This window comes from Somniosus microcephalus, chromosome 9 (genome assembly GCF_052327205.1).
Source record: "Somniosus microcephalus isolate GS21.2 chromosome 9, FLI_Smic_1.0, whole genome shotgun sequence".
Taxonomy (NCBI): Eukaryota; Metazoa; Chordata; class Chondrichthyes; order Squaliformes; family Somniosidae; genus Somniosus; species Somniosus microcephalus.
In genome coordinates this window covers 191,494,874-191,518,995 of record NC_140995.1, presented here as the reverse complement: position 1 = coordinate 191,518,995, position 24,122 = coordinate 191,494,874, and the positions used below count along the sequence as shown (strand labels likewise).

Sequence of the window (24,122 nt, the reverse complement as noted above, 5' to 3'; positions counted from 1 at the left end):
CTTCGGCGGCACCTCCCAAACCCACAACCTCTACCACCTAGAAGGACAAGGGCAGCAGGCGCATTGGAACACCACCACCTCCAAGTTCCCCTCCAAGTCACACACCATCTTGACTTAGAAGTATATCGCAGTTCCTTCATCGTCGCTGGGTCAAAATCCTGGAACTCCCTACCTAACAGCTTTATGGGAGTACCTTCACCACACGGACTGCAGCAGTTCAAGAAGGCGGCTCACCACCACCTTCTCAAGGGCAAATAGGGATGGGCAATAAATGCCGGCCTTGCCTACATCCCTTGAATGAATAAATAAAAAAATAACGACGACAGCACTGTGGGAGAAGGCAGCATATGGTAAGTGGTCCAAGTTTGGGTCGCTCTTATCACAGCAGCATACAGATAAGTGAATCAGGGGCTGAGGGCTTGTTGCTCCTCAATCATAGCTCTTTTGAAGATTGGGTCCTTGAGATCCTGGTCCCTAGGCTCCTTAGGCGATGGTGGTTGTTGTTCCACCCTCACTGAAGGGGCGGTACGCTACCTGTCCTCCACTCTCAGGTCCTTATTCTCACTGGTGCTCAGTGCCTCACTCAGTGCAAACCCTCAGGATTCACTAATCACTTCCTCTTGAGTGAGTATCTTCTGGACTGGTGCTTAAAAAGGTGACATGTGATGGATTGGTAATGAAGTGACAGCTGTTGAGGACCTGGACTTGCCAGCAGATTCCAATCTCTACCTGTTTCTGAAACTTCCCAGGCTGCTGGTCCTTGTGACATCTGGCATTCACTGCTGGAAAATGTATGACCCCTTTAAAGGCTGCCCCAGTACTGAATTTTCCTCCCTCCCAGCAGCAGTTACTCATCAGGAACAGTATTACAGCACCAAACCCACCCTGCGTAGCAAAAGGGCATGCCCAGAGTAAATTGCAGCAGGTTAGCGGTCGATTCGCTTGGGCGAAAGGTATTCCCACTCTGTCACTAACCCGTCAGTGGGAAGAGGATCCAGCCCTGAGTTTTAGCAGGCTATCCGACCACGGGGGTATCACAGTTGCGCCCAATCCTGTCCTCACTTGATTTCCACACAACCAGGAACAAAGACCTGAGCCAATTTTCCTCTCCCTGTGTCAGATTAGCTCAGTGGTAGCACTGTTGCTTCTGATGTAGAAGGTCATGGGTCCAAGTCCACTCCAAGACTTCAGCAGAAATCTGGACTGACACTTCTGTGCAGTATTGCAAGATTGCTGCATTGCTGGAGGTACTGTTTTTCAGATGAGGTGATAAACTCATAGCTGCCTGTTCAGGTGAATGTAGAAGATCTCCCGGCACTATTTGAAGAGCAGGCAGTTCTCCTGGTGTCCGGGCCATTGTTCATCCCTCACCCAACACCGCCCAAAAGAGACTCATTGGTTATTATCTCATTTGCTGTTTGTGGACCCAGCTGTAGTAAATTGACTTTTCTTTTATATTTGTGCTCGGGATGTGAGTGACACTGGCAAGGCTGCATTTACTGCTCATCCCAAGATGCCCCGAGAAGGGAAGGAAGGGGCTTCTTCTTGAAGTGGAGCTGCCCTTGTGGTGATGGTGCTCAGACACTGAACCTGCAAAGCTCTCTTAAGCAATGAGTGGAACCATGTAGGCCATAACCCACAAGGAGGGTCAGGTGCCTGTAGTGTATGTACCCGTCTACCTTTAAGAGAACTATTGTATGTAACCGCTCACCTTTAAGAGAACTATTTTAGGTGTGGCACTACTTTGTTTGGCTTCTGTATACGGTAATACCGACGGTGACCACACCAGTATATAAGTGTTCTGCCAGGAGTTATTGGGCAGATTCACCCTGACCTTCGAATAGTAAAGTCCTGTTTTAAGTTACTCTTGGAGTCTGTGTATTAATTAACTAAACAACCCACAGACTTTACAGTGGCGACGAGTCCGATCGTACCCTGCGGCAACAATAATTCCGAAGCAGTTAACGAGCGTCGAGAAGAGGCAACTGCCCTCGTCATTCTGCTGGGAGAAAACTCGAGTCTGCAGAGCTGGAAAGGAGGAAGAATTCAGAGACAAAGACTTCCATCAGCAACAGGCACTGACTGTCCCTTCTGCCACGGTGAGGAGTGAGCCAATCAGCACGAGAAGCAAGGCGGCCACGGTAACTGTGAGTAAGGGAAAAGTAAAAAGAATAACCAGAGGATAAGGGCGGTGCACTTGACCACGGTCGAGGGGGAAAGGAGCCGGACAGAAGTCGGGCCCAGAGGCGCTGAGACTGGGGCAGCGTGGAGCAAGGAAGCCGCGGTACAGACAGGCTGGGGACGCAACGGCATCATGAGACAGCTAGACCGCGACTGGCGAAAAAGGCCGGGCAGCGACCGAAGCCACGAAGCGCTGCGACCGGGAGCGTAGGCGCGGGAAGATATAAAAACTCAGCCGCAGCCGGGGAGGGAAGCACCGGACTGCGAGAGGGCTGGGAGGCGCGATTGGGAGCCGAGCGAGCGGGAGAGGCAGAGCCGACCAAGGGAGACTGAGCGAGAGCCAGTCCAGCGGCTGAAACTATTCGCCGTCAACGGGGTGTACCCAGCGCCGGTAGAGCCGAGCGAGCGGGAGAGAGACAGAGCCCGAGCAAGGGGAACTGAGCGAGAGCCAGCCCAGCGGCTGAAACTGTTCGCCGTCAACGGGGTGTACCCAGCGCCGGTTGCCTTGCCGAGAAAAGGGAAAGCACTGAAGCCGACGCGCAGGCTGTGAATCTGAAAGCCAGCGGCCGTCGCCTGTGGGGGAAAGTGTACCCCTCCCGCTAGGGAAGAAACGCGGGAAGCCGCCATTAGGCGGGGAAGAAGACAGAAGCGGGAAACCGCCATTGAAGTGGGCGGGGAGAGAAGATAAGCGCGGGAAACCGCCATTTTCGCGGGAAAACCGCCATCTTAGAAAAAAAAAAAAAAATAAGTTAAAGAAATAATTCGGGGTGTTATCAGAAAGAGAGGAAGATGCCTAAGCGTGGTAACATCAACGATTTTAATGCCGAGATAGAAGACTGGGCCACGTACGTGGAACGCATCGAGATCTATTGTGAGGCCAATAAAATAGAAGAAGATGACAAAGCTATAACCTTGCTAAACTCGATGGGCGCGAAGACATACGGGCTCTTGAAGCATCTACTATCACCAGCTAAACCGGCGGATCAGACTTTCGATGATATTGTGGCTGTTCTGAAGGATCACTTGAACCCCACACCGTTGATGTTGGCGGAACGATTCAAATTCTATGCGAGAACGCAACGGAAAGACGAAAGCAACGCAGAATACTTGGTCGAACTGCGTAGACTAGCGAAATACTGCCAGTTTGGAGGGAATCTGACAGAGGCATTGCGAGACAAGTTCGTGTGCGGATTGGCAAAGGAAGGAACGCAAAAGCGACTACTCGAAGAGAACGACCTTACACTTGACAGGGCTGTCCTTATTGCAGCATCGCACGAAGCCGCAGCGAAGGGAACTGCGGAAATGCAGCTAAAGACAGCAGCACTAAGTGTGGATCAAATTACCTCGACAACAACAAAATGCTATCGTTGTGGGAAGACAACACACGACCAGAACCAATGCTGGTTTAAGAACCAGGAATGTAGGAAATGTGGCAAACTGGGTCACATAGCTAAGGTATGCCGGTCAGGGAAGAAGACCAACAACCAAAGGACCAACAACCAAAGGAAGCCATCACAGGAAAAGTACAACAAGGTACACAAGGTGGCTGAGAAGAGTTCAGACGAACAGAATTCAGACTCAGACCCAAACGGCCAGGAGCTGGGTAGTCTGAGAATTCACAATGTGAGTAAGGAAGCTGACCTACAAACTATCTGGGTCATGCTAAAAATAGCTGGAATCCAAGTGGAAATGGAGTTGGACACTGGATCAGCTCTATCAGTCATAAATCGAAGGGATTACCACCGGCTATTCTCACATATACCCTTAAGAGATACCAAGTTCGTATTGCAGACATACACGGGGCATAAAGTATACCCCATGGGAAAGATAAGAGTCAAAGTGAGAGATAGGGGTAAAGAACACCCAAGAATGAACTTATACGTACTACATGAGGGAGGACCACCACTTCTAGGACGGGAGTGGATCAAGAAAATAGACATGGAATGGCACTATCTAAAAGCCATAACGAGTGAGGACTCGGTGCAGACAATCAGCTCAGATTCTGAAACGGATGACGATAAGACCAACCCAAATATGAAAGACAAGGCTGAAATGGACTTGCCGACGAAGGTTGGAAAAACGAAGGCATGCATAAAGGCTTATGCTCCAGAGAAGAACAAAGTTTCAGAACAGAACTCCACCGAACAACGACAACCTAGTTTGACAGAAAATTCTGAGCCTGTTCAAGTTACGGACATATCCATGACGGAAGAACACCAAGCTCAGACTCAAACTTATTTCAAATTACGACAACAATTAGAACAATTGAGTTACCGTCTCGTACAAGAGATGAAAACAATGAAAAAGTTCTATGACACCGAATGGGAGAATCTGGAAAGACAACAGAAGCAGCTAGCTCAAGCAGAGAGCGACCATAGAGCCATCGTGACCAATTACCGATCACATCTCCCTTATGCTGTTCAGGAGTTAGAATATTTGCAGGAAGAAGCAAATGAAGAGGAATCTTCAGGAAGCCAGGATTTTATTCCAGTTCTTCTCTACGACTCCTTACAAGCAGAGTGTGAGAAGTTGAAAGAACAGTATGAACAGGCCCAGGCTACAATTCTGGAAGGGGTTAACTCGGCAACCTCCGAAAAGCTAGTTTCAGTGGAAGCATATGAGCAACTGAAGGTTGAACATGAGCAAGAAGTCCAAAGGCTGCAGGAAATTCTTGATGAGCTCAAGGCCAAGACAGACTCATCGGTAGAAGTTCCATCCATAGATGAGAAATTAGAGGTGAAAGACATGGCAGAACATGAAAGACAAGATGTACAAGAACTCATAAAAATATTAAAGGAAACCCAAGACAAATATGGGGCGGCAATGACCGAGATTCAACAACTTGAAGAACAGATTCAACTGGGAATCCATTCAGTGGAAGAAAAGGGAACTGTAAGAAACACAGAGACTGTAAGAATGGCCTCTGAACATGAGCTAGAGAGCATCAAGGCGCAACTTCTCCGAGCGCTGGATGCCAAAGTACAAGAGGAAAAGAAGGTGTAAGCATTGGAGGAAAAGGTGGATGAAATGGAGAAGACTCTGACCCACAGTGTTCCCGTGGAAGAGTTAACGGTCAGCCAACTCCTTCATATGCTGAAGGACAAGACTCTACAATGGGAACAATCTGAACACAAGCTTCAATCTTCAAAGGGAAGGAGTTCGGAGCTCTCAAAAGTTATGGAAATAGCTGAGGTTGCAACACAGATTTTACAGGGATGCCAAAAGTACGCTGAATCACGTCAATGTGGACAGCAGAATGTTGAAACAGCTGCTCCAGTAGAAGGATTGAATAGCCTGATCAATCAATCCCCGAGGGAAGGGGAAGTATTGAAATCACAAACGAGGTCATTAGTGAAGGATTTGCAGGAAACCCAGGAAGAGCGGGATGAATATGAACGCATGAAGAAGTCTCTTCAAGAAAGATGTCTAGGGAGGGAACAACAGTTGGCTAACGTCCAGTTGGGTAAGGAAGAAGTAGCAGGCCCTCTCGCTAGACTAGCTCAGGACGACACCGAATATTACCATGACCTGTTGAGTGACACGGAATATTACGATGACTTGGTCTGCCCAGCTTATGATGAAAACTCCCAAAGTGCAGAAATCAGGATGAAGCACTTAAAGTCTAAGGAACATAGGGAGATGGTGGCGCTACAGCTGGCAGCGGATAAGGGAGCCCCGAGAGTCTCCAAGAAGCAGAAAAGAAAAAGACGAAGCAGAAGACGATAACCATCTAAATCATTATCACTTCTATCAGATCATGCACGTGGGCCCCACGAAGGGGGCCAAATCAGTTGGAAAGTAGGAAAAATTACCAAGGCAGTCCAGCTGTTTGTAAAAGTCAGCACTGCTGGTTCAGCAGGACGGAAGTTCAAGCTGTTAAGCCAAGGGAAAGACTATTGGATGAGTCACGCTAGAAATGTGAACCGGCTACACCACAGAGATGTTGTTCGGACCGAGTCAAGACCAGAGACTGAATCTGTGAACTGTTCCCGCAGAGACTGAATCTGTGAACTGTTTCCCGCAGAGACTATATCTGTGAATTGTTTTACATGAAGTTGATTATATGTTATGTTTAATGGGGAATAAGTATGTTGTAAGCTAAAAAGGGAGGATTGTAGTGTATGTACCCGTCTACCTTTAAGAGAACTATTGTATGTAACCGTTCACCTTTAAGAGAACTATTTTAGGTGTGGCACTACTTTGTTTGGCTTCTGTATACGGTAATACCGACGGTGACCACACCAGTATATAAGTGTTATGCCAGGAGTTATTGGGCAGATTCGCCCTGACCTTCGAATAGTAAAGTCCTGTTTTAAGTTACTCTTGGAGTCTGTGTATTAATTAACTAAACAACCCACAGACTTTACAGTGCCAAAGAAGGATTTTGTTTGCAACAGGGGCAAGCTCCCAATAGTGGATGGGCAGAGGAAAGTGCTAGTAATATTGCTCTGTAGTCTAATGCCGTCAAAGTCCATCAATCAACTTCATTGTGCCAGACCACATTAGAGCACAGAGCAAGATGTGGCGTTAAACTGGACATAAGTATGTGTGAGAGTGGATGTGTACTATTACAGGGTAAATAACGAAATGGAAAAGCACTGTGGTATTGCCACTTGAAAGAGCCCAAATTATACAGACAAAGAGTGATCACAATGCTAGGATTCGCTAACTCGTTCGTGTGTAATTGGTATTACTGACTCAATCTGTTCTGTTAACCTAAATCAACTGAGCCCTGTTCTTTAGTAACACCGCCTGGTGGGTCACCATGATATGCAGGGTCAAACTTGAAATACAAGAAGTTAGCGGTAATCATTTCCTGTCCCCAAGCCAGACAGTAACCAAAGATCACTGTGCTCGAGGTTCCAGTGTATCAATTGCACGCTACAGTTGCCTTGATTCCACATTGTTCTGGCTCACGGTTTTGAATCACTATTAAACATCCCCATGGCAGCGATGTCAAAAGCCATTCGTTGAGCTTAAACACCAGAAAGCTCGAGGCAGCTTCAAACTTTTGTGAGTAAAGTAGGCGACACATTAGTAACAAACTGACCACATTCATTAGCAAGTATCCCAGACTCTTTAGAGTTGCAAGAATGTGATGTTAATGAGGTGGTATTGACCGCTCATCTTTAGACTGATTAAATAGACACCAAAGACACAGACTGTTCATCAGTCTGAACTCCTTGTCCGCTGGACGGACATTTATTCAAAATATTTTGCTAGGATACATTATTGAATAAACCCTTCACACCGAGACTCTGCCCCTTGCAAGAACAAACATTACCATGGGTTTACCTATACCGTACACTTGATACCTCTCTTACACACAAGCAGAATAGGCAAAGCGGAGAGCAAATTGGCAGTCAATCTCACACAGCTTTGCATCAATGTTACGGAATAAATCAACTGACAGGATAGGCATGTGCTCCCACAAGTTGCGACAAGCGAGCTGGATTCCCATTAGCTATTTCGTATGTCAGAATACCTTCTGCAGAAGTCTGGTGACACCTATGCATCTCACTACATTATGACAGAGAGGCTTGACTATTATTTTGTAACTAAATGACAGAACTAAGATAAAATATTCAACCTTAGAAATGTGAGCAGAGAGCCTCAGTACTTCAGCTCAGCCTTGCGTGAACATTTTTTAGCTCGCAAACTCCACAGGGACATTGTATCACTGGAAGTGCAACGGTGCAGAATTTCAGCTGACTGCAAAGCTCCCGCCATTACCATGTCCAAAATCCAACGGTCATTTAAATAATAGGGGTGGGCATCCAGCTTGTAGTGGCAAATTAGGAGTAGCTGGAGGCAGCAGAAACTTGGAGCGGGACCATGTCACTCCGAGAGGCAATTCAAACGCCTCACAAACCCCGACCTCTACCACCTAGAAGGACAAGGGCAGCAGGTACATGGGAACACCACCACCTCCAAGTTCCCCTCCAAGTCACACACCATCCTGACTTGGAAGTATATCACCGATCCTTCATCGTCGCTGGGTCAAAATCCTGGAACTCCCTCCCTAATAGCACTGTGGGAGTACCTTCACCACACAGACTGTAGTGGTTCAAGAAGGCAGCTCACCACCACCTTCTCAAGGGCAACTAGGGATGGGCAATAAATGCTGGCCTTGCCAGCGATGCCCACATCCTGAGAATGAATAAATTGAACAAATTGAAAAAAGATGATGCTCGGACTGAAGAGGAGAAGATAACTAAAAAAAAAGAGATCCCTCAACATCTGGCCCCTGTGTCAATGGCATTTGATCCTTCTGGGACCAATTGCTCTTTGCCTTTTCAGCTTTAGGCCCAACATTGGTTCACAATGGAAGCTGCCCACAATGGAACCTAGATCTCCTCTCAGAAGACACGGGTCCCGCTGAGCTTGTCGACGTGCTTCTGGTGGAATTACCGGGGAAGCCTGCGAATGTCACAGAAGTGCCCGCAATGTAGCCACGACACAAGGTTGGGAGGCAGGCAGAAGGAGCACCACTGCCTCAAAAGAGCAATTTGTTGAGTAGCTACAGAATGCAGATTTCCCCCCACCAAAATTACCCCCAAATTGCGCAAAAATGATTGTGCAATTTAAATCTTATATTTTAAAGTAATTTTTCCCATTATTTTTGCTACAAGTGCATGCTTTCTACTTTATATTTTTTAAATTTTAGCTATGGGGCATTTTATTTTGCAGTTTCAGAGAACATGCTGAATATTCCCATTCAGGACTATACATACATAAATGTACACATAAAAAATTCATATTATTCAGTATTATGGAAAAGCATTATGGGGACCTAAATTTCAAATGTCACGCCTGAAACTACAGCTGCTCAGTCACTGCTCCTCAGCCTGAGTGAGACTGTTTCAATAAGATGCGTTGGGGTGCCTGTATGTAAATGCATTGCAACCAGTTGTCTGCTCAGTCAGCCTTGATGTAACTGCAATAAATAGCGTTTGCTGTGTTGCTGTAATGGACAAGAGAGTGTCTAAATGACTGATGGAGTAAAACTGTGCCAATCAGAGAGGGAACGGAAAAGTGGGACAGACAATGAGAGAGGAGACAATTCCAAAAAGAAAATCGGTATAAATTTCACTGCTGTTCAGTAAATGGATTTCTCATTTTGCCAGAGGATTGAATCTGTGACCGTACGCGCTCCCGAGCATAAGGAGATTTGGATATTTCACAGGATTTCCAGCCCCAAAACTGAACGCGTGAGGGATTCCTGCGATTTCCTTTCCTATAGATTTTTCAATCCACAAGCAAATATTAGGGTGTGGCGACACGCCACCACTGGACATAATCCGCTCACGGCGGCACGGACAGTTTAAGCAGACGCCCCCAGCCGGGGGCCCTTTCCTCCAGCAACTTGTTTCCCGCAGGGACAGGCTGCCGGGAGCACTTCCTGTCTGGGGAGTATTTAAGTGGTTGCGCGGGCTTTTCCAGTTTCTCTTTGCCATGAGGTTGATTAAAGCAGTTGTGTTTCACCAACTCTGGTCTCGACTCCCACATTTGCCGCGGTATCTCAACACTGGTGACCCCGACGCTCAGGACGAATCCTAAGCTAGCATGGCGGATACAAAGGCAGTCACGGTTAAACTACCGGACCTTTGGGAGAACCTGGCCGAGGCCTGGTTCGTTCAAGCCGAGTCCAGATACCGGCTGAAAAACATTACAGTCGACGCCACGAAGTACGACTACCTCGTCGCCTCTCTCACCTACGCCACAGTCCCCAAGGTTTGGGCAGCGCTGCAGGATCCACCAGTGGAAGGCAAGTACGAACATCTGAAGGCCGCACTCCTTAAAAAATTTCAAGCATCCTCTTACCAGCGCAACTGCCAACTCCTCGACCTCCCCGGCCTTGGTGACGCTTCACCGTCGGATCTGCTTGCCCACATGCTGTCCCTCTCGGACGACAAAAACCCCGGCGCCCTCTTTCGCACGCTTTTCATTCGGCAGCTCCCCGCCAGCATCCGCCCGCTCATTGTGGAGTCTGGCTCCACGGACCTGAATGAGATAGCCGGAAAGGCCGACTGGCTGCTCTCTGCGCAGACCGCCCGTGACGTCGCGCCCGACCTCACGGCAACGACCACGCGGTCTCCCCGGCCCACTGGGCCCGACTGCCCTACCACTCCGGGTCACTGCTACTACCACACCCGTTTTGGCACTAGGGCCCAACGCTGCACGCCACCGTGCACTTTCAAACCCCCCCCCCGCACCGGCCCCCATGATGGCCGTGGGGCAAAAGGGGCCTCTACTGTACGTCACCGACGACAGCACCAACCGCCGATTTCTGTGCGACACAGGGGCCCAGCACAGCATCACCCCCGCCTCCACCCTCGAAATCCAACGCGGTGCACGGGGTATCACGCTGGCCGCAGCCAATGGCTCTGACATCCGCACATATGGCACCCGCATGGTCACGCTCGACCTCGCAGGCCGCCGCTACCGCTGGGAGTTCCTCACAGCCAGGGTCCTCTGCCCACTCATCGGCGCCGACTTCCTACGCGCCCACGGCCTCCTTGTCGACATTCCGAGGCACCGCCTCGTCGACATCAATACTATGGCCCCCATCCCTGGCGCATTCACCCCGGCCCGTTCGGCCGGCCTGACGACCTACTGCCTCGCCAGAGCCACGGACGACTACTCGGCACTTCTAGCCGAGTTTCCCGCCCTCACTAACCCGACCTTTTCAGCCAAACACGGTGTGGAGCACTATATCCCCACCACCGGCCCCCCGGTTTCTGCCCACGTCCGCAGACTCAACCCGGCCAAGCTGGAAATCGCGCGGGCCGAGTTCACCACCATGGAGCAACTCGGCATCATCCGCCGCTCCAGCAGCCCTTGGGCCTCGCCCCTCCACATCGCCCCCAAGCCCGGCGGAGGCTGGCGCCCCTGCGGGGACTGCTGCTGCCTCAACGACGCCACCACCCCCGACCGATACCCGGTGCCGCACATCCAGGACTTCTCGGCCCGACTGGCCGGACGAACCATCTTTTCCAAGGTCGACCTGGTGCGCGGTTACCACCAAGTCCCCGTACACCCCGCGGGCATCCCCAAAACGGCCGTCATCACCCCATTCGGCCTGTTCGAGTTCCTGAGGATGCCTTTCGGCCTCAAGAATGCAGCCCAGGCTTTCCAGCGCCTTATGGACTCAGTCCTCCGGGACCTGAACTTCCTATTCGTCTATCTAGATGACATTCTCGTGGCCAGCTACTCCCAACAGGAACACCTCGAACACATTTGCATCCTGTTCGGGCGCCTAGCCCAACACGGGCTCATCCTCAGCCCGGCGAAGTGCTAATTCGGCCTAGCCGAGATCGATTTTCTTGGTCACCACATCACCCCTGCTGGGGCCGTCCCCCTGCCCAACAAGGTGCAGGCCGTCCAGCAATTCCCCCACCCCAAAACCATCAAAGGCCTCCAGGAGTTCCTCGGGATGGTGAACTTCTACAACAGGTTCATTCCCAGAGCTGCAGCCCTCATGAAGCCCCTATACGACTCCCTCCGAGGTAAATCCGGCAAGATGGCCGTAGCCTGGACCACTGACACGTCAGCCGCCTTCGACGCCACCAAAACCGCGCTCGCCGACGCCACCCTGCTCGCGCACCCGAGGGCCGATGCCCGGGTCGCGCTCACCACCGACGCCTCCGACCACGCGGTCGGAGCCGTGTTCGAGCAGTGGGTCAATGGCGCGTGGCAGCCACTTGCCTTCTACAGCCGCCAACTGCGCCCCCCGAAGGTCAAATACTCTACTTTCGACCGCGAGCTCCTCGCGCTCCACCTGTCGGTCCGCCATTTCAGGTTCCTCCTGGAGGGCCGCCCCTTCACCGCGTACGTGGACCACAAGCTGCTCACATACGCGATGGCCAAGCACACCGAACCCTGGTCCGCTAGGCAGCAACGCTAGCTTGCGGCCGTGTCCGAGTTTACTACGGACATCCAGCATGTCTCCGGTAGAGACAACGTTGTCGCCGACTGCCTTTCCCGTCCCGCCATCTGCGCGAATCACCTCGCGGTCAACTACGCACAACTAGCAGCGGCCCAGCTCATGGACCCAGACCTCCTCTCGGCGGCTACCAGCCTGCCAGGGCTACACCTAGCCAAGGTCGCGCACGGGCCCGAAGCCACAGCAGTCACTTGCGACGTCTCACTCGGCCAACCCAGGCCGGTCGTCCCTGCAACCTGGCGCCGCCGCATCTTCGACGCGCGACACGGGCTCTCCCATCCGGGTTCCCACGCATCCGTCAAACTCCTCTCCCAGCGCTTCGTCTGGTGCGGCCTCAGCAAAGATGCTCGTACTTGGGCCACCTCCTGCCTCGCCTGCCAACGGGCTAAGGTACAGCTGCACACAAAAGCACCCCTGGGAGACTTCGAGGTACCCAGCCGCCGCTTCGACCACGTACACGTCGACATCGTCGGTCCTCTGCCGCCATCACAAGGCCAAACGTATCTCCTCACGATGGTCGACCGCTACACACGCTGGCCTGAGGCAGTGCCACTGACCTCCACCACCACAGCCGACATCGCCAGGGCGTTCATTAACACCTGGGTCGCAAGGTTCGGTGTACCAGCCGACATAACCTCCGACAGAGGCGCCCAGTTCACCTCCGAACTCTGGACGGCCACAGCACGCAACCTCGGGGTGACGCTCCACCGAACCACGGCGTACCACCCGCAGGCCAATGGGCTGTGTGAACGCTTCCACAGGTCACTCAAGGCCTCACTCCGCGCCGGCCTGCAGGACAGTACCTGGACTGACCGCCTACCATGGGTGCTACTAGGCCTACGCACCGCGGTCAAGGAAGACCTCCAGTCCTCGGCAGCGGAGTTAATCTATGGACAACCGCTGCGCGTACCAGGCGAATTCCTTCCGGAGGCTACCACGCCTTGGTCGGCCGAACAGCAACGGCTCAACTCTTTCTCTTCCGCTCAACAGTTCGCCCCACTTCCGGTCAACCGACATGGCGAACTCGCACCTCACGTCCCGCCAAACTTACAGCAGGCACGCTTCGTCTTCGTGCGACACGACGCGCACCGCGGACCCCTGCGACTCCCGTACGACGGACCGTACGAGGTACTACAAACCGGGGACAAGGTCTTCAAGCTGCGACTCGGCAACAGGGTCGACACAGTCTCCATCGACCGGCTCAAATCAGCACACACAGAACCAGGGGAACAGGTCCCCGTGGCCCGACCTCCAACTAGAGGCCGTCCCGCCAGCAAGCCAGCACAGCCGGCGGCGAACCGCCCGGCCCCACCAACTAGACCGGCGACCACTCAGAGCCGCTCCGGCAGAACCATTAGACCACCGTCACGACTTGTCCACTCCTCCTAAGCGGATTCTGGGGGGAGCTCTGTGGCGACACGCCACCACTGGACATAATCCGCTCACGGCGGCACGGACAGTTTAAGCAGACGCCCCCAGCCGGGGGCCCTTTCCTCCAGCAACTTGTTTCCCGCAGGGACAGGCTGCCGGGAGCACTTCCTGTCTGGGGAGTATTTAAGTGGTTGCGCGGGCTTTTCCAGTTTCTCTTTGCCATGAGGTTGATTAAAGCAGTTGTGTTTCACCAACTCTGGTCTCGACTCCCACGTTTGCCGCGGTATCTCAACAAGGGATTAAATATGAAGTCAGTGGAAATAAATATCAGGAGAGATGTAAAACGGGATGCCAATTCGCTATCACCTGTTTTACACTAGCGCAAAAAGTCAAAATTACTCCCAAGGAATTGAGATTCTACAAAAGAAATTGCAAGATATTTTCCAATAATCACTGCAAATCTTTTTGTAATCTGCACAAACTGCTTATCATGGGTCCAGGCGGCAGCGAAGTAGCAGTGATCAAGACAAAAAGAAAAAAGCAAAGCTGGGGCACAGTGGAGTGGAAGGGGCACTTTAGTTGGATAGGAATCCTGGAACGTTCATTTTTAAATAGACGTGCCCTCCAGCATTGAGACTTGAGTCACGTACGAACATTTGAATTAGGAGCAGGAGTAGGCCATACGGCTCCTCAAGCCTGCTCCGCCATGCAATAAGATCATGGCTGATCTTCGACCTCAACTCCACTTTCCCACCCAATCCCCATATCCCTTGATTCTCCTAGAGTCCAAAAATCTATCTGTCTCAGCCTTGAATATATTCAAAGACTCAGCATTCACAGCCCTCTGGGGCAGAGAATTCCAAAGATTCACAGCCCTCTGAGTGAAGAAATTCCTCCTCGTCTCAGTTTTAAATGGCCTACCCCTTATCCTGAGACTATGCCCCCTAGTTCTAGACTCTCCAGCCAGGGGGAACAACCTCTCAGCATCTACCCTGTCAATCCCCCTCAGAATCTTGTATGTTTCAATGAGATCACCTCTCATTCTTCTAAACTCCAGAGAATAGGCCCATTCTACACAATCTCTCATCATAGGACAGCCCTCTCATCCCAGGAATCAATCTAGTGAACCTTCGTTGCACCGCCTCTAAGGCAAGTATATCCTTCCTCAGATAAGGACACCAAAACTGTGCACAGTATTCCAGGTGTGGTTTCACCAAAGTCAAATCTCCTTATGCTCGGGAGCGCATATGTCAGGGATCCAATCCTGTGGCAAGATGAAAAATCCATTTACTGAACAGCAGTGAAATTTATACCAATTTTCTTTTTTTGAATTGCCTCCTCTCTCACTCTCTGTCCCACTTTTCCGTGGTGACTGGCATGTTGGCCTTTATTACAAAGGGGTCGGAGTACAAGAGTAAGGAAATGTTGCTGGGTTACAGAAATATATAGCCTGGAGAAAACCTCAGGTGGATTCCTTATGCCATCTGCTAAATGGTATGGCCCTGAATTCCTGCACAATTATTTCGATCCCTTGCCGGAACTTTGGCAGGAGATCAGGGGAAACCCTGGAGAAATGGTGCAAATGGGCATTTTCAGTCTTTAAACTGATTCTCTGTGGATTCCATCTCCTGCTCGGAGAACCTCCACAGAATTACAGTAGTCGCGCTAAAAATACAGAAAAATAATTATTATTAGATGTGCGTTGTACAGCGCTGATCGATAGTTTACGTTCATTACTTTTACTATAACAATGAAGTATTGGCTTGGCATAGGCTTGTGTTGCTGGCTGTATATTTAAAAGAACCTGAGCACTCATACCTAATGCAGGACAAAATCTGATCTCCAGTGTCACAGTCTCCCAATAATGGCCAGCAGTGCCCGGGAAGAGTTAAGTAAGTCAGGATGAAAATGTGTGTTAAACAGGGTAACACAAACAACCCACTTCACACAGGTTTACATCAGCTCACAATTAAGTGATAATCTTGTGTGGGGAACCACAGTTCACTCATGGGCCATAATCTTCCTTTGTTTCCTCTCCATTTTTTTTTCATTGTTGCAACCCCTAAATAAAATGGCAGGTGCAAGTGCTTTTGCAGTACACAGTTTTGTACAATTTAATTCATAGGAATAACCAAAACCCAGGCAATCACAATGAGCCTGTAAGAATAACCATTTCAAGCAGCCAACAAGCCACTTAACCAACATAAAGGTCATAAGGTTTGTTAATGGAACGTACAAAAGTTCTGAGAAATGCATTCTGCTCGAGAGTGGCTCCTCGCTGAGAGCAATGGGTCACTGAATCTACCCTCAATGGACTATTTAAATTTTAATATGACTTACTGTCATAAAAAGTGTCAGTTGCCCAAAAGAAAAGCAAACTGAACCAATACAGTTCTTAGCAAAAATGAAACAGGTAAAGCAACTAACACATCTGTGATTGCAAATCTGTCTTTGGATAGACTGGTTTTAGCATTCCAAATCAGGTCAGCCTACGTTCTTTGTTGTATCCAGTCTCTGCTGGGGTACATGGTGCAGAATAATTGTCGGCCATGGTTGCAGCACTTACCCCGTATTTCCGAGGTTCCAAATCTCCATCCTTCCTTCTCCTTCAAAGAGCTGTGTTTTATCAGACGGTCTCAGAATGAAACCACCACATGAATAATTTGCACTCCCAGCAGGCCATCTTCCACCCACCCCCACAAAGTGTGCAAAATCAGGAATTCCAGTGTGCACTGTGCATGATTTTCCAACTGTTTATGGATCCCCCACTGGGAGCACAGTCAGAAAATTATGCCTCATACGTATTCCCCCAGGAACTGTGTACCAATGAGCAATATTATCTGGTGTTGGTATGCGATGGGTTGTTGGAAACCCCACAAATGGCTACATCCATACAATCAACGATGCCATGTATCTTGCATAAGCCAGGATTTTAGAAAAACTTAAGCTGCCTTCGCTAATGGAGCCTTGCCTGACTCCTGCAATGTCCCCTCTGGTACCCAGAAGGACCCTGTGGCATAAAGGTTGAGGTCAGTGGTGACCTTCACTGGCACTGGTGCTGCAGTGCGGATGGTTAACTGTCCCTTTAGGTCTTTGTGGACCAAGTTGCATGCTGCTGTCCTATCATTCACTGCTCCTCTGCCATGTCTAGATATCTAACTCCGTTATGGGAGATCTGCAACTTCTGCGCCTCCTATGTGCACTTGGGATGTCCTCTCCTCCTGCAATAATCACTGGACACATGCTTCAATGAAAAAGAAAATCGGGAAGGGTGTAAAACAGGCTGACAATTCGTTATTGTCCATTCTGCGCTACCACCGAAGACCAATTACCCCCGTTGCCTTTCATCACTTTATCACACTCTAACGGCATTGTTACCCTATTTTTTTCATGAAATCTATTGCAAAGGGGAAAATATGGCTCATAGTTTCAAAAGTTTAAAAGCCCACTTTAAACATCTGTAATCCAAATCTCCAATTTTCCAGTATTGTCTTTTGACAATAACTGTCTTTCAGAGGTCACTGTAGAATTTGTAAAATGGAAACACTCAGTTACATAATGTACAACATAGCACCAGGACCTCATTACCGTGGAACTCCTTACATCCCTCAGCCTTCTCTGGCTCCTACAAGATGCATGTTTTTAAAATGTAAGCTCGTCAGCACACAACTGCTATTTGCTGAGTTACCCTTATCTTCTGTCTTACTTTACATTATGGACTTGATGCTGTCGCTTAGTTTTCTCAAACAAAAAATGGTTTAAAGCAATTATGTTTTGAAATATTTCATCTTGTATTTTATGCAAGAACGTTCCAAACCAGACCATAGTGTCAGAGCAGTGCTCTTAACGACAAATCTCACTATCTAAACGTACCATGTTGTTGCCTTCTAGACCTATTAGTTTCAGTTGAAAAATACTACACCTGCTGTGTTCTACATCGCCACTTGCACATTAGTGTAACACTACAAGTCACAAATTAAAGATGAGAAATGTATCATAATTTACCAGGATTGTTGTAACAACTAATGATCGGTTGGATAATGAATCAGTGATGTTAGCTGTCTTTCCTTTGCGATTCTCAGTCATGTTCAGTCCACTGCTTGTTTCCCAGGTCCCAACCTATAATGGAGAGTAACATATGCAATTATGAAAATGAACACTTTGTTAGTGAAGCCTTAAAAGCCTCCTGACTAGAAGATAATCTCTTTCTTAAATTGTAACTGAATGCGACAGGATTTCCAAGAATGAACAAATAACAATTCTGGAATTACGTTTTCTCTCTGATTTCTTTCCCATTCCCATGGAGTGCCATCTTCGATGACCTCTTGCAGCAGGAGTTCCTAATGAGCCCTGGTGTGAGATGCTGCACCCCCAACTCATGGCCTTCATGTGTGATCGACAGACTTAGTTGTACCAAGAGCCTAACTTGCGACCAAAGAAACTTGACGCAACCCTCCGGCAAAACAGGCATGTTAAACACAAAGCAGGAAGTGATTCACCCGAGTCCAAACTGAAGCACCATGAATAAACTTGACTTGAGAACTGAATTTCACACATAGGACGTGAAATGAACCGTGTGACTTACCTCCTCCGAACCTGCTGCCTTCCTGCAGGATATTAACCTGCTCGTTTGAGCAGGTAAGTGGGCTACTCACTGGAAGGCAACAGGGTCCTTCTTTAAATATGCAGATTGGACTCCAATAACACTATCAGGGCCCGATATTAACCCCAGGCCTGCACGAGGAAGCTCTCGCAGCTTCCCTGCCAGGCCAAACCTGTTGGCAAAAGGAGCTGGGGCCAGATGAGACCCAGAAAGATCGGACCTGTTCGCATTGTTTTCTCTGTTTCCACAGGGAAACCTCGAGGCTCCCCTGTCCCGTGCTTCTCTTCCCCTCTGACCATCTGACCCCCCTCTGCCAAACACTTACCCGAGTAGCGGGGACCCTTCAATCGGGTTCCCAGCCGCAGCGGCGGCACCCAGCCATCCGAAACCCCGCTCCCGTCCGCCGGCCATGTAGCTCTTCCCGCCGAGTTTGGGCGGGAGACTGACGCCGTTCATGTAGAGAAGGCCAGGGAGTTAAAATCTCCCAGGTCTTATGCTCCAGAGGGCTGGACAGCTTCCTGTCCCTCAAATCCTCTGGTTGCCTCGATCCTGCTCATCCGTAAAATCACCCCGTAGTTTCAAAAGTGTAATATGTGAGTGCGTGAATGGGAAACATTGCAGTCAAAGCTCCAATTTTCCATTAACCTAATTTCAACTAAGACTGTGTCTATCAAAGGCCATTGCTGATTCTGTAAGTTGGAAATATTCAGTCAAAAAATGTGTAAGATGTGTACTCCTACATGGTTTAAAACTTCAACATTTTGGATTAACTAACCTGTTTTATTCAAGAACATTCCAAACATACTACAGTTCCACATGTAGAAGTCATGCTGAGAATGATGTATCCACACAATCTAATCCATTCTCATAAAGGTGGACGGCTGTATAACTGTCGCCTGACTCGATTGAACCTGCCCCTTTCCCACTGGGTGGGTTAGGTTAAAATTGGGCCGTGTATGCACGTGTGTGTTTGCAAGAATGAGTCTTCTCAGAGCACAGATACTAAAAAGTCAGTTAGGCAGCAAAGTGCTGTGGAAACGTTGAAAAGACACGAGGCTACAGGAGAGAACTTCTGCCTTGGGCTGTGGGACAGGGTAAAGAGAGATTGTTCTCTTTAAGTTAAGTAAGACAACCCACCAGAGTGGAGGTATCATTAGGTACTCTCTATTTTGTGTCATTATGTAAATATAAATTGTGCTGATTGAACTAAGCACCTCTGATCATAGCCATTGCTCTGTACATTTCACCTTAGAATGGAATAAGGCAGCTTGCAACTTGAACCAAACTTTTCCTCATCTAGTGTTAACGCGCTCCTTTGGATATATTAAAGAAGAACATGTTTAAGATGCTGAAATCTTGTCCAGATCATAAGAGAGCTTCATTGTTCCTCACCTGTGTTCTCACTACTGTGCAAATAGGTTTAGTGCAGATGAGTCAATGCTCATAAAAATAAGATGATCAGATCGTTTATGGTAGGGTCTGATGACACTGAAACCAAGGACGTATCTATGCCTGACCCAAATTAGTAACAGGAAATCTGTTTTTCTTCTATGAATGCTCAGACTGCAGCCACTGAGGCCTGGGGTGCCAGACTGGAAAGGCCAGTTTCTTCCGGTCTCCAAAGGATTGGTGATGAGTTGCAAACATCAGACGAGCCTTCACTGATACCATTGGTACCATGTTTTCCTGCAGAGGCAGATACCAGGAATAAGAGTACGGCAGGAATAGGCACTGTTGATGGTGCTGCCTCTCAGGATGGCAACACCTGTGAGCCATTCAAACAGCCACCTCCGATGCCTGCAGGTGTGGCTAAAACGATGCAGAGCCAGGCTGTGCATGCAGCAGCATGAGGTCCATCTCAAGAGGTAGGCACCATGAGACAAGGGTCACCTCAGTCCCAAGAAGCCCCAATAGCAGAACAGTGGCCAGCCACCTCGTGCGCTCCAGCTACTGGAAATACCACCGAAGAGAAGCACCTTTAGTGTTACAAGCACATTCTTCACACATTGGCACCAAAGAGAAGTATTAGACACACACAGTCCAGGTTTTCATTAAAACTTTGGTTGCAACAAAGTTAAGAATGCAGACAAGGGGTGAATGTCCGTGGGGTACTTCTGCTCATCCCTGTAACTTTAGCGGAAACCCTAGGAAGATAGCACCATTTTACCAAGCTTTGGAAGTTGCTTTCATCAGAAAGCAGTAATGAAGAACAACAATAACCACTTACACTAATATAGCACCATTTAACATTTTTTTAAAAAGTCCTGAACGCTTGCACAGATTAAGGAAATATCCGGCAAGTTGTTGAGGTGGTATTAGGAGTGACCAGAAGCTTGGTCAAAGGTTTTCAAAAAGCTATTAAAAATGAAGAGAGGAGATATAAGGCTGGCGGAGGTTGTAGTGATAGGATGGAGCCAGGCCAAACAGTGAGGCCAATCAAATGTGTAGGTACCAGCTGATGGGCACAGAGTGCCTCTCATGCAGCCTGCCATGCCTGCTATCCCTTTGTTGGTCCTCCTCCTCTTCTTTCAAACACCTCAGTTAGGGGGAAACCTACTGGTGCTGGTATTGGTGGTGGGGCTAAAAATTCATGAATTTTTTAACAATGGGCGCAAAGTTCCAGCAAGAAAAAAAGACTAAAATGCACATACCTCAACATTACTATATACTTTTGACAAATGGTCAGAGGTTAATTTCTGATATGCTGTCCCAATGGGTGAGGCTCCCAGCCTGGAGTGCAGACTTGTAAAATTGCCCCTTGTATGTCTAAGCAGCAAAATCAGATCTGAATCGAATTTTCATACATTTAAGTGTGCTTCCATTGAGAGATAAATTATTCATGGATGTACAAACGTGGACACAGAAATGCTATGGGGTCATCTTGCTAGACACAGAATAAATATATTCATTTCCTCACTAATATTTCATCATATTTTCTTTCTCTCAGCTTATCGGGCTTAAAGAAGAACCCAAGTACCTTTTCAAGGCCTTCCTCCTTGAGGCAAATCACATCCAAATCAAAGTCTGTTCTCAAGCCGTTGGAACTATTGAATATAATTCTGCCCGTTAGTCCTTCCCAGTGGGCCTAGGTAGAGAAACAAAGATAAACAAAATAAGGAAAGCACAGATTCACGTCAGGAAAAGCTGGCCATGTTAATTTGGAATCATATACATTCGCCGTCGCTTATAACAGCCTTATTGATGTTAACACAATTTGCCCGCTGTAAGCAGTGGACGATAAAAACAATCACCAGTGGGCTCTACTGGTCACTAACATAGTGATTAGTGTTGGGGGCAGCTTCCACTCATTTCCTGTACTGACCTGGAGAAGCGCCAATGGAAAATGTGAGGCTGCCAGCAAAGAGAGAATCGTGAGGCTTCCTGGAGTTCTCGACGGGGATAAGAACTGAACATCGCACATCAGTAAAAACCATACAGGAGTTAATGAGGTGCGAAGAACTGCCAGCCGGCACGCTTAATACGTTCTAAGTGGCACTTTAGTAATTGACTCTAATGGTACTGGCAAATGGTTAGTGCCATTTGCCTGATATAGGCGACTGCCCGTGATAGGCCTGGATGGTGTAAGTGGTGGGGACTGTAACTAGTAACCCTTGACAAAATTCAGTTATTGTCAATAATCATCCTTGAGCTTGTGTGACATAGAAAGCATTTTCTTACTTGTAAAGCCTTTAAAGTGTCTTTTCGTAATGACAAGGGAACATTAAGGAAACCTACTCCAGGTTGTACATGGACGATTCCTTCGACAGACAGACAGAATGTGATGATGCTCCTGCGACATGTCATACACACCTGTGCCTCTCATCGTTCTCTTCCCTAATAAATAACTTGGCTCTGGATTTCTGCAGGGCCTCCCAATCCACTCCTGCCGTAAGTCGGGCAGGAAGGCAAGGAAGGCCCGCAAATTAGAGCAGAACCCATATGTGCCAGGTCCACTTGCACTTCTCTTTTCTGCAGTGCCTTGTTTGGGGCAGAACCTCCATCTGTCCCAAACATGGTAACTTGTGTCAGAGCAGGTGTGGCTGGTCGCTAGGGAACTCCCAGGCTTTCTTCTGTTTAGTAATTTAGTGTAAAAGTAGAACAGCAAGGGTCGCCTGGCTATATGGGGAACTGACTATATAGGGAGATTTCCCCGAGTGCCTCATGAATGGTTCCATAGCGCTGTAATATTGTCACTCCCCACCTCCTTTTTGCCTGAGAATCCCACGCCCTTTCACGAGAGCCAGTCTGCCCTTGATAAACAGTAATGCAATTTTAGTTGCAAACTCTAGCAGACTATTTGCATGTTTAGAAGAATGAGAGGTGATATAATTGAAACATATAAAATTCTTAAGGGGCTTGACAGGGTTAATGCTGGGAAAATGTTTTCCCTGGCTGGGGAATCTAGAATACGGGGTCACAGTCACAGAATAAGAACTGAGATGAGGAGAAATTTCTTCACTCAAAGAGTTGTGAATCTTTGGAATTCGCTACCACAGAGGGCTGTGGAGGCTCAGTCATTGAGTATATTCAAGACAGAGCTCAATAAATTTTGGGGAACGAAGGGAATTAAGGGATATGGGAGATAGTGTAGGAAGGTGGCGTTGAAGTAGAAAATCAGCCATGAGCTTGCGAATGGCGGAACAGGCTTGAAGGGCCAAATGGCCTAATCCAGCTCCCATTTCTTATGTTCTTATGTGTTTAGCATTGCTCTGAAGTTGGCTTCAATCCTAAAATAGGTTTCTCAAAATTAATGAACAGTGGGAGATTGCTGATTTTTAGCTATTTTCAGGCCAGTCATGAAGAATTCAGAATTACGCAGCATGAGAGACAATTAAAAGGAAACTACGTATTTCACACCAGCTCAGATTTGGAGTTATTGGGGGTGAAATTGCTTTAGGCTCATTTTCAGGCCTGAAATAGGCGTCATCCACAGAATGCACGCCACAACAGGGAGGCTCGAAGCCGTCCCGAAACTGGGCCTCGGGTCTCGTTAACATTAATTGTGTAAGCTGCCGACGCCCATCGAGCGGGCTGAGCGAGCACCCCTGCTCCTCCTGGTTCTACAGCAACTTTGAAAAAGATATTTACATATATAAGGGGCCTATCAGCTGTTCTAAGCGGCCATCAGGAAGGCCTAGAGAATGGCCCAAGCCAATATTGGGTCGGACATCTTTCAGGCATCCTTTGGGCGTGGTAGGTCCTCAAATTTGGCCCTCGTTGCACATATTATATGCCTTTAAAACACGTGCGATGAAGTTTAATTCCTTCCCCCAGCGATCTCAACAAAGGCAAGATTTTAAAATATTATCACAGCACTGACGGAAGTGAACAGTACAAAAGAGCTTTCTTCCCCAGAGCCTGGGTATCGGGGCCACTGCCAGGAATCGTGCAATGCAGCAGGAGGAAGGCAAAAGGAGGACTCGGGAGCACAGAGGGAACAGGAGGCCCATGATTGATACTAGATATTACCCAGACTCAGCTACCTGGAGATGAGCAGAGCACAAGAAACCTTAGACTCAGCTGGGAGGTAGTAATGGATCAAAGAAGACCACAAAGGAAATCTACCACCTGCACTCTACCACCGGTGGTAGGCAGTGAAGATCATCATGGCTGCTTTGGAATGCACTGCTCCATTCGAGAAATAACTGAAGCCCAGTATCACCATGCATCCCCTACATAATTTTTAGCATCGACCATCACCAACCCAAATACCTAACGTTTTAACAAATTGACTTCCTGAAGATACAGGACATTATTGACTGTATGTGCAGCCACCATCGATCCTCTGATTAACCAAAATAAGAAAAGCTATTCCATTGTTCCTTGGCGGATATTCCTTGACCAGCACTGCTCTGGGCCACATCCTGTATTTCCTCCTCAACCTTATTAGGATCTTCTGCTGGCTTTTTGAAATTACCATTCAGCCATTTTGGAAAAATGCTGCACACTCCGCAGCCGATAACCAACCTTTACAACATTTATATTGGTGAAATGGCCTACTAGATGTTTGAGGCGTGTTAA

General features: G+C 48.4%; 1 protein-coding gene across 1 annotated transcript in view; it reads right to left on the bottom strand.

Moving 5' to 3' along the window:
• grik2 (glutamate receptor, ionotropic, kainate 2) overlaps positions 1-24,122 on the bottom strand; it is a 529,211-nt gene that overhangs the window by 177,794 nt on the left and 327,295 nt on the right. The window contains exons 8-9 of the mRNA XM_085998231.1: positions 21,079-21,186; positions 17,504-17,617 (exon numbers count right to left, since the gene is read on the bottom strand). Coding sequence (XP_085854357.1) covers positions 17,504-17,617; positions 21,079-21,186 — 222 coding nt within the window. The remainder of the gene's footprint in view (positions 1-17,503; positions 17,618-21,078; positions 21,187-24,122) is intronic.